This window comes from Telmatherina bonti (assembly GCF_933228915.1).
Source record: "Telmatherina bonti genome assembly, chromosome: 19".
Taxonomy (NCBI): Eukaryota; Metazoa; Chordata; class Actinopteri; order Atheriniformes; family Telmatherinidae; genus Telmatherina; species Telmatherina bonti.
Window position 1 is genome coordinate 22,221,520 of NC_136617.1, and position 14,855 is coordinate 22,236,374.

At 40.2% G+C, this 14,855-nt stretch overlaps 1 protein-coding gene across 1 annotated transcript in view; it reads right to left on the minus strand.

Moving 5' to 3' along the window:
- The window catches only part of elp2 (elongator acetyltransferase complex subunit 2), a gene marked incomplete at its 5' end in the record, with an annotated part of 31,233 nt that overhangs the window by 8,387 nt on the left and 7,991 nt on the right, over positions 1 to 14,855 (minus strand). The window contains 7 exons of the mRNA XM_079259214.1: positions 2,597 to 2,654; positions 4,108 to 4,203; positions 4,402 to 4,471; positions 4,561 to 4,752; positions 7,128 to 7,277; positions 8,902 to 9,033; positions 13,877 to 13,977. Coding sequence (XP_079115340.1) covers positions 2,597 to 2,654; positions 4,108 to 4,203; positions 4,402 to 4,471; positions 4,561 to 4,752; positions 7,128 to 7,277; positions 8,902 to 9,033; positions 13,877 to 13,977 — 799 coding nt within the window. The remainder of the gene's footprint in view (positions 1 to 2,596; positions 2,655 to 4,107; positions 4,204 to 4,401; positions 4,472 to 4,560; positions 4,753 to 7,127; positions 7,278 to 8,901; positions 9,034 to 13,876; positions 13,978 to 14,855) is intronic.

Consider the following 14,855-nt stretch of genomic DNA (forward strand, 5'->3'; position numbering starts at 1 on the left):
CACACACACACACACACACACACACACACACACACACACACACACACACACACACACACACACACACTATTCATTAACAGCGCGGATATTTATGGAAGGTCAGACGGGATTTTTGAGACAATTGCGAGGAGGAAGCGCAACCAAGTCAGTTAAATTAAGCGTTTGCTTATTTCACAGCGTCAATCACCGTCATCGCTTGAAGACAGGTAGGTAATTAGAGGGTGAAATTAACATACTGATTTGTGATGACTAGTTCTTTTCCTGCTGACAAGAGATGAACAATGATGATGAAGAAAACCCATCACTCACAGCCTAATTGCTTTTAGCTTGCCATCACCAGGTAATCTCAAAATGTCAACAAAAATAAGTCGCAGTCTTCAACTTGGCAGAAAACGGAAAAAAAAAAAAAAAGATAAAGATAAATAATTCTGTTTTTAAAAGAAAGCTTTCAAATGTTACAGCAATTTGGGCATCACAGCCAAAACCATTATTTATGCCACAAAAATAATTTGTCCACTTAGTCATTTTAATGTTTCTATTATGCAGTGAATGATTCAGGAGGTGAAGCCAAATGGAGGCAGAAAAAAAAACGTTCAGCGCGCACACACACACACACACACACACACACACACACACACACACACACACACACACACACACACACATCGAATAAAAGGCCATGTCATACGTCATGTTTATGGCGGATTGACTAGTAAATGGATTTAGCATTGGCAACAAATGGAGGCGATATATTCACCCCAGAGAGGAGGCTCATGGGACAGCAGGAAGCTGGATTCCGATTGGCAGATGGATAAAAGGGGACAACAATAAGGAGCCTTGGGAAATCCATCATTTTTAGATATAAAAAAAAAAAAAAGCCCTCAGTGTAAAACCAAACAACTCCATCTGGAAGTGTTGCTTAATTAGGAGACACATGAAAGCTCTTCATAAAGGAAAAGAATGTGAAATACAATCATATGTGAATATTAAAAAACAAGGTTTCTTCACATTACTTGCCACACTGATCAAATTTTGCTCAAGACAGATCAGATTTGACATTTTCAATAATAACTACAAGTGTTTTACATCTGACCATCATGTGAATGCGACACAGATGAAGTGATGGTCGGTATTTACCCAGCTATACAGTCAAAGAGTTCCCACAGACCAGCAGGCGAGGGTCGGAGCAAAGAGTTAGCAATATAAGAAAAAAGCTGTTTATCTATTGGTATCTATGCACCTAAACAGCATCACTACCAGCGTGACGTAGTGACATGCCTTCCTGTTTGCACTTAGAGGGATAAGTGTCTAAACAGGTCAATCATCTGGAGGTGGGAGATACATGAAAATAAATCAGCAAAGAGAGAGTGAAGCTTACAGAACTGCCCAACTTGGCTTTGATGCAGTGGAATTTATTAGATTGAGCCTGATAAGATCAGGAGCAACATTCCATGTTGCTCCATGAAGTGAAGCAAGATGGCAGCTTTCCAGTAAGAGCCTTATGGATAAACAATAACGGATATAGAAGAACAGCCAACTATTTCTGTAAGCTGCAATAACGAAGGCTGTGACATCAGCAATAACGAAGCTACTGGAGAGATGTTAGGAAATCACTAGTGGAGGCAAATTCATCTAGACTACAAATCACCACGATGCAACAAAGATCTTTCCTACAAAGAGCAGGAAATCTAGCTTGATTCCTACATTAATTGCCATATTTCACCAATTATTTATAATGTATGATTTTAATGTAAATATAAGGTATTTTATTGTGTCACAATAACTTTTAACAAAACAATGTAAACATTATTGCTATCATCACTTTTACATAATCATAAACTTGACCTCATGCACATCGATACGCATTTGGAATCAGTAAGTGCAGTTTGGTAAGTGTTAATGAAGCGATGACAAGCTACGACGGTTCAACAATGTAGAAGAATGATGCATCATCTGTGAACTAAAGTTTATAAGAGGTTAATAGTGTTCATCCGTTCAGCAATTATAGGGTCTGGACTTTATTTTGAAATTTGGTGCTGTAAGCTAGCAACATGTGGTAAATGGGATTCACCGTGGAAGTAAACAGGCCATGCTCAGGCTGCAAAAGCTGATCCATCCAGGAGATACTGGGAACATTAGGAACGGCTAAATCAGCACAGAAACTGGTTGAGTCAGCAACATCAAAAAGCACAACAATTTTTCAGAAACTTAAAAAAAAAAAAAAAAAAAAAAAAAAAAAAGGCCAAAGTAGATTTAGAAAAACATTATTTAAAGGCATGAAGCTGTCATTGAGCTGTATGAAAAAAAGAAGGAATAAATAAGTATGGAGATGGTTTAAAGCTCCATAAATCAAAAACTGTGAAACATCCAATGTGGGGCCATGACGTCTTCATACGCCTTGTATGGCCATAACATCACATACTGATGTGAGATAAGACATGAGAAGCTGGACTAAATGTTTAATTCTTCAGATATACATTACCTGTTCCAGTTACATTCCTAATGGTCAGAAACCCAAAAACATACTAAACAGCCAATGCAGAGCTTTATTTAAGATACAGATGTGGAATATTTTTCTCAAGCTCTTGGTACTTACAGTTTCTGAACCTCTGGCCAAAGTGTGTTTTGGAGTAGATGATCCTCTGGTGGTGGTTCTGCACACACACACACACACACACACACACACACACACACAGAGATATGCAAAGAGACCCTGAAATCCAAACACAGCTGCCACTTTCAAAGTCCTGAATCCAGACCTGCTCTAAAATTCAAAAACAACTGACTCCAAAATATTAAACAAGGATTACACCCGAGTGAATGTTATAATTTCCCTTCTTTAAATCCCTGCACTGTTAATGAGAGACAGAAAGGACACTGAATACGTGCACAAATGTGAGAAGCACATCACTTAAAGGGGATAATGAAAGAACATAAGTACCATAAAGAGAGACAGTGAGAGAAATAAGAAAGAAAAAGCTACATGCTAGACTGAGAACAAGATGATCGCCTTGAGAAAATATTCCACCACATTTTAGTCTCTCTGTATACAGCTTGATGAAATCCTCAGCCCTAAAAACCTGCCACGTTTTCACACAACCACAGCTTCATCTTCAATACTTCACAGCTGCAGGTTTTTAAAGTGGATCAAATCTAGCCACAAGTCGATCCTCTGCCTCGCACCAACACATCTGCATAAGCACAAATTTGCTTGCAAACTGTGCGTGATGGAAAGCTACACTCCTCATCTCACCGGTTACAGTTATTGGCCATCCGCTCCTCATTTAGCGTAATTGTTCGTTTCTCTCCCTGCCAGCAGAAGCCAAAATAACAAGTGAAAATGCGTTGTTAACAACAGTCTCCACACTTGGCTGATCCCCACACAGCCCAGGGTCATCAACACTTAAAATTTTGCAATCACGAGCCCGCTTTTCTAATTAGCATTGTAGATTAAGGAGTAGCTTCAATCATGCTGATGACAGCCCTTGACACCCTCTAGCCCAAGGCTTTTAAAACGCTGCGTTACTTTTTCTTCATTTAACTCTTGTTCATTTCCAATCTGTCCGTTTCTTACAATTAGTTTTTTTTCTCCTTTCTGTCTGTTTTTCCTCTTCCTCTGTGCCCTTACTAAAACTTTCCTAAACTTTCCTCTAAAAAAAAAAATCCTTTTTGTTATTCTCATATGTGAGATATGTCCACATCATACCGCCCTGTTCTTAAGCTTTTTTTTTTTTTTAACCTTTTGCTTTTGCCCCCATCTCTGCCTCCTGCCACATCTTTCCATCTTTTATTCTCAGCCATTTTTGAGCTTAAATACCATCAGCTTCCAGCAGATCTCAGACAATGTGGACTCCAGATGTTGAGCAATAACTAAGTGTCCATCTGGCTGCATATCATTGTCTCTCATAAGAATAAGCGGCGACAGGCAGACAGGAAGTCCTAAATGTGTGCTGAGGCTACTCAGAGGATGGCAATGAGGAATATAAATCATATTCTGAAGCTGCATATTAAGATAGAACTTCCTTCGGCTTCAAAATGATTATTTAGCAGGGTTCACCATATTTTATGGAAGATAATGATATTTCCATTTATGCAGCTTTACTACACCTGTCAGTTTGAGTGGGTGGAAGTAAGACTCCTGGTACTGGTCGGATTTACTGTTGAACTGCTCCTCTTCTTCATTGCTTTTTGGGACAAGGTCACCTGGAAATGAAAATTACTTGTAATTTTATTACACAAAAAGAAAGAAAACACTGAATAAAGTGAAAATGGCAAAGCGGTGTTAAAATTTTTGTGGGGGCGAAATTGAGTTTTGAATGAAAAGTGATTATCGGACAAAACTTGGCCCCAATATGAGCTGTGAAAGACTTTGTGTGGCGCTGAGAAATGACTCTATTTTACCTGGAAACACAGCCTTGTTGGACAGACCGAGGGCAGGTGTGCTGGCTCCTTCTGGAAGGTTGGCAGAGTCCTGGCAAAAATCAGACGTATAAAATTGAAGCAGACATCATACTGTGCTGAATATTCAGTCTGATCTGAGGATAGATAGATGGCACTCACGTTGGACATCAGCAGCCTTTCTTTTGAGGTCCCAGAGATGTTTGCAAAGTTCTCCACAAAATTACGAGGAGCTTGGAACACTCTCAGGACTTTCTCATCAGCCCCCGACACAAACTGAAACCTCCCGACCGTGGCGAGACACTGCATGTCGTATCCGTGGATCTGTGGCCGTGAGATTTCATGCCAGGTTGCCTGCAGCGACCAGAAGATGCAAAGAAACACTTTGTTTTTTTTTTTTAATGCAAATCTGTTCATGAGGTTGTCAGTGGAAGCATCAGCATTTTCTACACATCTCAGATTTCTTGTTTTCTTGGCCATAAACTCTAGAATTCATTTCCAGCTTCAAAACAAAAGGATAACACTGCTGGGGAGGTTGGACGGCTCCTCTACGGTTACCAGGTTTTCATCTGACAATAAAAGCTGAAATGTTCTGCACAAGATGATGAAAGGTGGAATAAATCAATTTGACTAGATAAAGTCTACTGTCCTTCCCTCAGAAAAATATATGATTGCTTCTGTGGAACTCTTTTATTACACAGACACAGTCTAATAAAATTCAATCAGTGACCGAGGCTAAACGTATTTTAGCAAAACACAGCTAGCAGAATACAGATTAGCCTTTGACTATATCTCACAAAGGTTAATATACCTCCCATTTGTTGGGAGGTAGAAGAAGAGCAGCATTCCCAGTCGCCATCGGCAACAGGAGACATGAAATAGAGAAGCAAATGTTAAAAGATGCTGCCGAACATGTGAAGTAAAGAGCAGCGTGCACTGTTTTTATAGATTTTCTAAATAACTTTTAGCTGTGTAGACTACAAGCTCTTTTTATTTGAATGAGAAATATACCTGTGTTTTAATGGCATCTATTTCATTTTTCTTTTCACAGGTAAGAAGATAAATTGAAAGGTGTGATTAATACTGGCAGCACATCCTGGCATCCGTTACATGATCTGCTCACAGACAGTTAAGATACGTCTCAACTTCCAATACAAAAGCACCTCTCCCTTTAATTCCTCCCAGTGGAGAAAGCAGCTGAGGCGAGATCTCAAATCAAACAAGAGTGCATTCTTTTTTAATACTAATGAAAATAATAGCATTGTTTCTAAAAGGTTTTTATGACGTTTTCACATGTGAAAGTCCACATCATGGTCCCAGCTAGCGCTTATGTTTGTTTTACGTTGTCAACTTCGGATCCTGCTCGGTTGAATCTGACTTTATTTTATGCCGGCAAATTACCAACCTGGACTCGTTTTTCCATTACCTAAAGGCTCCTCAGCTTCATACTTTCACTGGTTCAGTACAGGTTACACTTGTCTCCATTTGAATTGACAGAATGCAGTCATACAGCCCTTTTCTGGTCATGTTGACCACTCACAGCTTTAACACCACGCTATATTCACCCATTCACACACACACACACACACACACACACACACTTATACAGCACTTCTATGGTTACATAGTAACTGCTGTCTCCTCTCTTACAAATTCATACCCTGACAGACACACTGGGGGCACCGTGGGTTTCAATGTCTTCTCCAAGGTCACTTTGGCATGAAGTTGGAGGAAGCCTGGAATGGACTTTCTGTTGCTCCTCCTCCCGAGCTTATCAAGGCATATTAACAGGATTATTTTGTTACCACTGTATTATTATTAAGATATTACCACTTGTAACACCAGTTTAAGTAGCAAATCTTAAGGCTTGTTTGAATTACTAGATGAGTGGCATTACACATCGGCCGTTGCCGATAAGCAAGGAGGCAGAACTGCAGGTGGTCCTCTGGGGCTTGGCAACTTTGCTTCAGGAGAATAAAACCTGCTGGCGTCTGGTAACATCTGACTGTTAAAGTACAATGTGAAGGTATTTAAGTGGCATTTTGCTCAGCATCAAAGAACTGCAATAAATGCAGGCTCCAGCTCAGCACCAATAAAACAACACTCCGGTGCACGTGATAGTTTTTTACTGAGATCACTTAACTTGAAACAACAAAAAGAGCAAAAAGAAAAAGTAAGTTAGTCTAATTTTCTCAGGGACTATAGAAAACATCACCCTGTAGGACAGTGTAACACCATCCCCTCATGCTGCTGTAGGGACACACTTGCACTCAAGAGAAGACTGGCAAGTTTTAACCTATGAAACTATGATAAACCTGCAACCACGTACCATGGAAAAGACTTCTATCAGCTTGTTTTAGTGGTTTGATGTTTTTTTTTTTCTCTCTTTCTGGTTTGAGGATAGTTTGACAGTAATTTTCTGTGAAATGTTCATTTTAGTCTGGACTCTGGACTGAGAACCTCTTAGTCTGACCAAAGGAATAAGAGCAGTCGTAGTGGATCGATTCCAGGCTTCCCTTAACTACATACCCAAGTATCTTTAGGCTCCATTGGCCCCGATGTGTCTATCGGAGTACGAGAGCATGTGTGTGTGTGTGTGTGTGTGTGCTGAATGAGTGAAGCACTTTGAGTTGTCAACATGACAGGAAAAGCGTTATACGAGTACAAGTCCATCTACCATCAGAACACATGTATGTATGTTTGGAGAATCTTTGACTCCATTTTCTGACCTGTTTGCCGTCTTGCTTCCTCCATGTAGTGAACAGTCTGGTAGTCTGGTCTGAGCTCACACTAAGGATGAACTCACCCTCAGGATCCCAGCTCAGGTCTTGGACTCCATTAAAGTGACCTGATACGATAACTCCTGGTCTCCACTCTCCCTGAATGAACAACATTGGAACAAATATTAAATATCTAATGGTCCTTTTCCATCAGTATCAGCTTGTCTCAGCTTAACTCGCCTCGGCTCGGTTTGTCGGGTTTTCCTCGAGGCTTTTGTACCCATTTACGGTACTTTTTCAGCCCAGGTTCTAAGTGAGCTGAGTCGGGTTGTGTGTGACGTCGCCAGACTGCATGCCGCTATTGGTCAGGGGCGCGGCCAATCAGAGGTCAGGGAGTGACATCACTGGAAGAGCGACTCCAACTCACAAGTTGTTTATGTTATGTGACAAGCAATGGCTACTGCAGGCAACAGAGTTTTCAGCAGTGTCAAGAGGAGCTGAAAAAGCTCAAAAGTGACTATCGACAGGTGAAGGACCATGATGGTTGGAGTGGATCAAACAGACGAGACTGGAAGTGGTTCCAACAAACAGATACAATTTATGGTCAGCGACCGGCAAGCTACAAACCAAGTAGCAGATTGCCTCGAGGTCCTGTGTTGTTATAGAGCTTGTCGTGCACAACACTGACGTGACACAGTGATTTCACACAAACCCCGTCCATTTTCGACCCAGTACTAAATTGTAATGGAAAAGAAACAGGACCAAGCTGAGACGAGTTGAGGCGAGTTAAGCTGATACTAATGGAAAAGAAGTACATGCCTGTTGCCTAATGGCGAGCAAAGCACTGTACTGAATAAACAACCGTCAAGTAGATCTCCTTTAAAACACTTATACTAACTATCAGAACCTTCAGGTCTGTGCCAATTACAGTTACTGTCCAACTGGGAGTAAAGGAAACCCAGTAATCTCTACTTTTATAGTGGGACTTTGAACCTCTACACGTCTTTAGAGAATCCTAATAATTCAATAAAACTGAGAGCAGACATTAGATGTGAGCAATCATTCTTAATAATATAGTCGTTATACCACAGCATGTCAGAATGCACAACAACAAAATCATTGCAAAATTTTAAACTAAATATCAAAATTTAATTGCATTTTTTTTTTTGCATGTTAGCTGAATTTTGCAAAAATCTAAAGTTTTATGTGTTGGTGGAGATATAAAAGTGCTAATGACACCATTTGAATTTATCACACATCATCTTGATTACCCACCAAGTTGATTTTTTTCCACTTTTTTGTAAAATTAATGTCAATTATTTCTTAAATTTCCTCCCCAAAATTGGTCCACTGACTCTTCAGACTGGGCCTCACAAAACTAATCGCATTGATTTTTTTCTTTTCTACAATATTTACCCATCACAGCTGATTCTGCTGTCAACAGAGTGAAGATATATTTCAGTGGAGCGCAATTCATTTAGTGGTATTAATTAATTTATTTATTCATTTATTTATTGTCCAGCATTGAAGCAAGCATTTAGCAGTATTTAAAGCATTTAGTGGTATTTATAGAGAAGACAGAGCTGCAAAAATTGCCAAAACTCTGTTTTAAGAAATAACTATTGAGGTTTGCTTCATCTGGTCATATCACAGGAGGCCCTAAACTGTCTTGTGAAAATGACAGAGATGGGTAACTAACAGGTAACCATGACTGATAACATCACAAACAAATCAGTATAACTTTTTTTTAAAGTTGAGGTAAAATAGTGAACATGAGTCTCACCTCTTTGTCTTGGTCCTTACACCAGAGATGCAGTGCTCCATGAAAAGCATGGGCTACGATCATGGAGCCATCTGGACTCATCTGGCAGCCATAAAAGCCCAGAGTGTTTCCACCCACCTCCCCCACACGCACCTGGTGTTAAAGAAAAAAAGAAAACCATACCATTCGGATATATCATATCAGACTGGGCAGAGTGGTCAGACCCAACAACACATCCGTCTTTTAAACACATCTGTACATGAAGATAAGTCAGGAAGTTAAGAACAATTTGATTCTGAGTCAGTCCTCAACTAGCTGCAGGCAAAGATGAAAGTAACACGTAACGTCATCATCACGGTGCATATGGAGAAACGGTATCTGACCAAAAGGTGTTATCTATGTCACTTTTGCTGTTTTGTTGGAGATTTGAGTCCAACAGCTGCAAATATCTTGGTTTTGTATAAATCTGACCATTATAGAAGAAGAGTGAGAAGGAAAAAGTAACTTGTCAAATCTGTTTTCAGTGTCTCTCCAAGACTCATTAGGTACGTAAAAGAAGTCATAATGGCAGACAGAAGAGAGCACACATAGAGGAAAAGAAACACAAGATTAGGCTGACAATTCAGATGAGAAATCAAGCAAATGGGTCCTAAGGGAGTTCAATAAATTCTGTTTTGTTTTTTTTAAGGGGGTGATCCCAAATAAAACCAACAACTGTCACACTTGCATGAAAAAAGTTGCAGCGTGTTGCGCAAATAATTGTTAAATATGAAAAAAAAGCATCAGTATGTTGACAGAGTAAGGCTAACGGGATCTGGATGAGTCTTTGACCACTGCAGCATGTTCACAGAAACTGTGCAAACCCTCCACTGGGTGTCAACTTCCACTAAAACATTTCATCTTAAAACTGCATAAACTCTGTAATACAAATAATTACCCAAAACAAATAGAAAAATAAAACAGGAATCCAGAAATACAAAGGGATCATTATATCTATAAAAGTTCAGTCCAGAACATCAGTCTGCTTGCTGAAATGCTGGACAAGACCATTTATTTTAAAAAATAAATAAATTTAAAAAAACGCAATAATCATGGCTTTTCAGGTTGAAACAAAGCTAGCATATAAAAGGATTCTGAAAACCTGTCCAGCTGTTGGTACCTTGATTTTGAGCCTACAGACAGATCTGTTTTCTGTTTAATGGGAGGATATAAGATTCCAGTGCCATTTCGAGTTAGGTCCAGTACATATTACTCCTTCCTACACATGAGGTCAAGCTAACTTTACTTAAGTTTTGTAAAGACGGTGAAGAGAAATGAAAGTAAGCAGAAGTGTTGGATGTAAAAAGGAATTACAACTAAACATGGACATTATAGTTATAATATGGAGAAAATAATATTTAATGGATTCATAAAATATAAAACCTAAATCAAAACCTGTATTTAGTAATCTATTTTAAATTAAGATACATATGGAACAGAAATTATGAACTACAATAATAACAATAACAGGAGCAAGATGATATTCATATTTTATCCAGTTGCTTAAATCACTGGCAGAATTTAATGCAGGATTGTACAAATAGACAGAAAAAGCTAGAAATTAATCAAAATGTTTATAATAAAAAAATATGTTCAGGCAACAGAAATTTGGTTTGTACATTTAAAAAAAAGCAGCAGCCTCATCCTACAAATATGAAACAGACTGCATAACAGCGAGACCTCCAGGTTAACTTCTCACTGCCAAACGGAATTAAATCTATTAACAGGCTTGTTGGGCCCTGAGGCCTCAGAGGCAAACTGGGCCCAAAGGGGAGATCTATTCAAACCGATGGGAGCTGAACCAACAGGAGACTACTGCACTGTTCCCTCTGCTGCACTCTGAATCCTGATATATCTGGATAACTCTCTTCAATTTTTAATTGGCTTGTACCTTAAATCGTATCTGCTTTGGCTGGACGGAAACATTAGAGGTGCTTAAATCGTACTTGAATGATTAAAATCAGGTGAGCTATACAGCTCAGCTTATCATCTCTTCCTTAAACAAGGAGCCGGAGCGTGTTGAGCTGCCAGAACATCATCTAATAGCGCCTGTGTATCCAATCGGTGAAACAAAAAACCTGAAAGGCAGCGATATAGACGCGCTGTTCCTTCCAATGGCACACTCCATGCAGAGGAGGCAAGAACAGCGCAGGGGGAGGAGAGACAGCAGGGAAAAGACAGAGATGGTGAGATTGAGAGAGGATGAGATGCAACATTAAGCAGATTGATTTTAAAATTCTGCGCACGAGAACCAGCTGTAAATCATGCAAAAACTCACAGAGGCAAAAAGCCGTCATCAGTCTTGTTTACGAGAGGAGGGACAATATGGTTGCGAGGCATGCCTTATCGACTGGGCAGTGGGGGTATTGGGGAGGAATAAAACAAGGACAGCTGAGACAGGAAGGCATAGATCATTCCTGAAGAAGGGTGACGGACACTGAAAGAGCTTAGCGAAGCTGAGAAAAACCCATACAGCGTGGAGCACGGGTTTCCATATCACGCTCTCAGGCTTTTATGCCGACCAACACAGACGGTGAAGCTTTCATGTGCGCTCATCTGCATGTATGCAGCAGCCAGCAGAAGCGGCATCGCTCTGAGAAGGCCTGTGATTGGCCAAAGCCTTCTGTCCTGAGCTGGAAAACAAAACTGAGGGGTAGTTTCCTCCTAAACAAGTGCTGCAAGGTTACTTGAGAATGTTTGCCCAATGATAGCAAGACAATTATTGCTTACATAGGTTTTAGAATGTGCTTCATCTAAAAACTTAAGATTTCTTTGAACTTATGTCAGGATTAATAAAAAAGAAAGGAAAAAAAACCTTTTAGTGCTTAATTTTTCACTGTCAAAATGCAAAACTGTTCTAGTTTTAATTAAATTCATTCACATTTGAACATCATTTTATAATCATTTTTTAATTAAACCCATCTATTTCATGTTGTTTTCACATTTTATTATAGTAGTTATTTACCGATTATAAAAGTGAAGACTTCTCTTGATCTCTGTGAATGATCCACCAAAGTCTGAAAATAGGTTATTTCTCCAACACACACACAAACTAATAATCCCTCACAGCGTTGTGGGGGCCCGCTGTGGTCAGTCAGAGACGTTAATTACCAATGTGTCTTGTTAGTGAGATGTGCTTTACGCAGCAGTGGGCCCCGACCGCCCCGCTGCTAACCCAGCTCTCCATTAAATCGCACCAATTACTCTAATCAGCGTGAAGATGTGGAGCACTTCTTTGTAAAAATCCGCTAATTAAGACGCACGTGGCTGGTCATTTAGCACCCCCCCTTTACCAAAAATCAAAACAAAACCAAAAATAAAAGATTTAAGAGCATTGGTCAGCCCAGTTCAGGGAGCAGACAGCACTCAAAAAAGGTCCAAGCACCTTCAATCAGAATTTGTAAAGCTAGGGGGCGAAATATAAATAGAAAGTAACTCACTGTGGTTTTATTGTTGAACGTGTGTGTTTGTGTGTGTGAGACGGCACTTCAGAGGTTAAGCTTCCTTTGTAGGCAGGGAAGCTGTCAGTTCAAAGGCTTTGGCTCTCAAACAGAAACAGAGGAATAGAAAGGAGACTCATATGCCATGCACTTTCACATTCAACAGAAAGGTTACTCCAGGTATGGCGGGGGGGGCGGGCGGGGGACTTGCTGCTTCTTTTTGTCCCTCCACACTCATCCCTTCAGTTTAGTGATATTGAGAGGAAAATGTGACATCAGCTGCGGCTTCAGGCTCTAATCATCCCTCCTTTGTCAGAAAGGAGACTCCAAACTTTTCTCGCTCTCTCCTTTCTCTGCTCTTTGTTGCTCCTCACAGTGGATGTGAATGATGAGATCAAAGGTGCAAAAATGTAACTGATCAAGCGTGGAATCTCTCTCATCACCCCAGAGTGAAATTACAGGCTGGGTGAGCCACTTCTGTGGATTGTATATGTGTGTGTGTGTGTGTGTGTGTGTGTGTGTGTGTGTGTGTGTGTGTGTGTGTGTGTGTGTGTGTGTGTGTGTGTGTGTGTGTGTGTGTGTGTGTGTGTGTGTGTGTGTGTGTGTGTGTGTACGTTCAATAATCTATGTGTGAGCATTTCTTTCTCAGATTAGTTTTTTTTTTTTTTTCTTTTTTGTGCATTTCAGACATGAGTAAGTGTTCCTGTGCAGCCCTGAACCACCTGAGAATGTGGCAGATGTATTAAAGTATAGAAAAAAAAAAAAAAGGTGTTGGCCAGATGGGCAGAGAGCTGCTTTTTCTGTTTCATCCACACTTGTGTTAAATTTAGCCCTACTCTGGCACAACAGCAGATGCTGTGAGCCCAAATAGGCGAGGTGGAAGGGAGAGGATGGTGAAAGGGACAGGGATAATGTAAGAGAGTTAGAGAAAGGCGGTAAGTAGTTGAAGACAGAAAATTATGACAGGTGAGTTGAGGAGTGAAGGAAAAAAATAAATAAAATAGGAAAGAAAAAAAAAGAGAGAAAAGGTGGAGCAGAGGCTTGGGCATGTCTTCCACCAGCCTCTCCATCTCTTGTCAGATGTGCTGGGGAACAGGCTGTTAAAAAAAAACAACAAAAAAAAAAAAACGGGGGTTCGGTGTGGTTGAGTGAGAGTGAAAGATGGGGGAGGACAACATCGGCTTGTCTAAACTCACAGTGGTGCGCCAGGCTCAGCGCCTCTTCATCACTGTCTATCACTTCTATTCCTGACATCTCAATGTCAGGGAGAGTGGAAACTGACACAGGAGCACTGACAGCAGGAGAGGGGATCATGGGTGGAAGGCTGAGCCTCCAGATCATGTGAAGAGCTACTGAAAAGGAAAGATGGCTGATATACAGTGTGGAACTGGGTCTGAATGTGTGGATGGCTGTGCAAACTGTGATGACTTTAGAGTAATTTATTCTGTGTGAGTGTGTGTGTGTGTGTGTGTGTGTCAGTGTTTGAACACCCTCCCTGCATCCGTGCAAACACCAACCTGCTCTACCCAGACACCAGATCCCTCCTCAGGAGCCCAGAGGATCATAGTTTTGTCCATAGATGCAGAAAGTAAACTGAGCGGCTGTTGCAGCTTTCCATCTGCAGGGGGCGACAGAGAGATGTTCAGGTGTGTAAAAGGCACCAGTGGACAGCCAACAATGCACAACAAACTACTAGACCAGTGATTTTTCACCACACTGAAGCCTATCCGTGTAGTCATTAATTTCATTATAAATGAAAATGAACAATGTAGCTTAAAATTTTAGTCTGGGTTTTGTTTGTTCTTGTTTTTCTCATGCAGAATTTCCCATCTTCTGATTGCAGCTGCTATGAAGGAAATCCAGCATTGCAAATGAAGAAAGAAACAAAAACAAAAAGGTAATCTTGCTGTGGTTAACAGGTTTTTGCCATCTGCGCATACAGAGAACTGCATGCAACAGTCCTTCCCCTGCAAAGACAAAGGCTGTGTCTGAACGTCTAGTCCCTAACCCCTCATTTACTACATAGTGCACTTAATCTGTTAATTCAGAAACAAAAATGTCTGTTTTCTCCTCATCGCAGATCACGTGACTACCGACAGTCACCACAGCAACCACCACGGTAGTTCTAAATCCAATCCAAACTCATTTTCTTATTTTGTATCTTATTCTTTCTTTATTGCACATTTATTCAGCAAATAAAGATACAACATGAATCATCAATAGCTTTTTTTTTTTTTATTAACCTGCTTTGACATTTGTGTTACTCACACCACTTTGTGCTTCTGCATGGATGCACTCTGGTCTATATTGACCCTTCTAGTGACCATCAATGCTCACTACTTTTAAAGATGCATTATGGGTCATTTTGAGTGCCCTACTTTTTTCTCTCATGACATTCAAAAACCCCTCGAAAATGGTGTTTTATAACAATTTTTGAAAAAAAATAGAAAAATAATAAAACACAAAAAAAGTTATTTTTTATCTTAGAGATGTGCA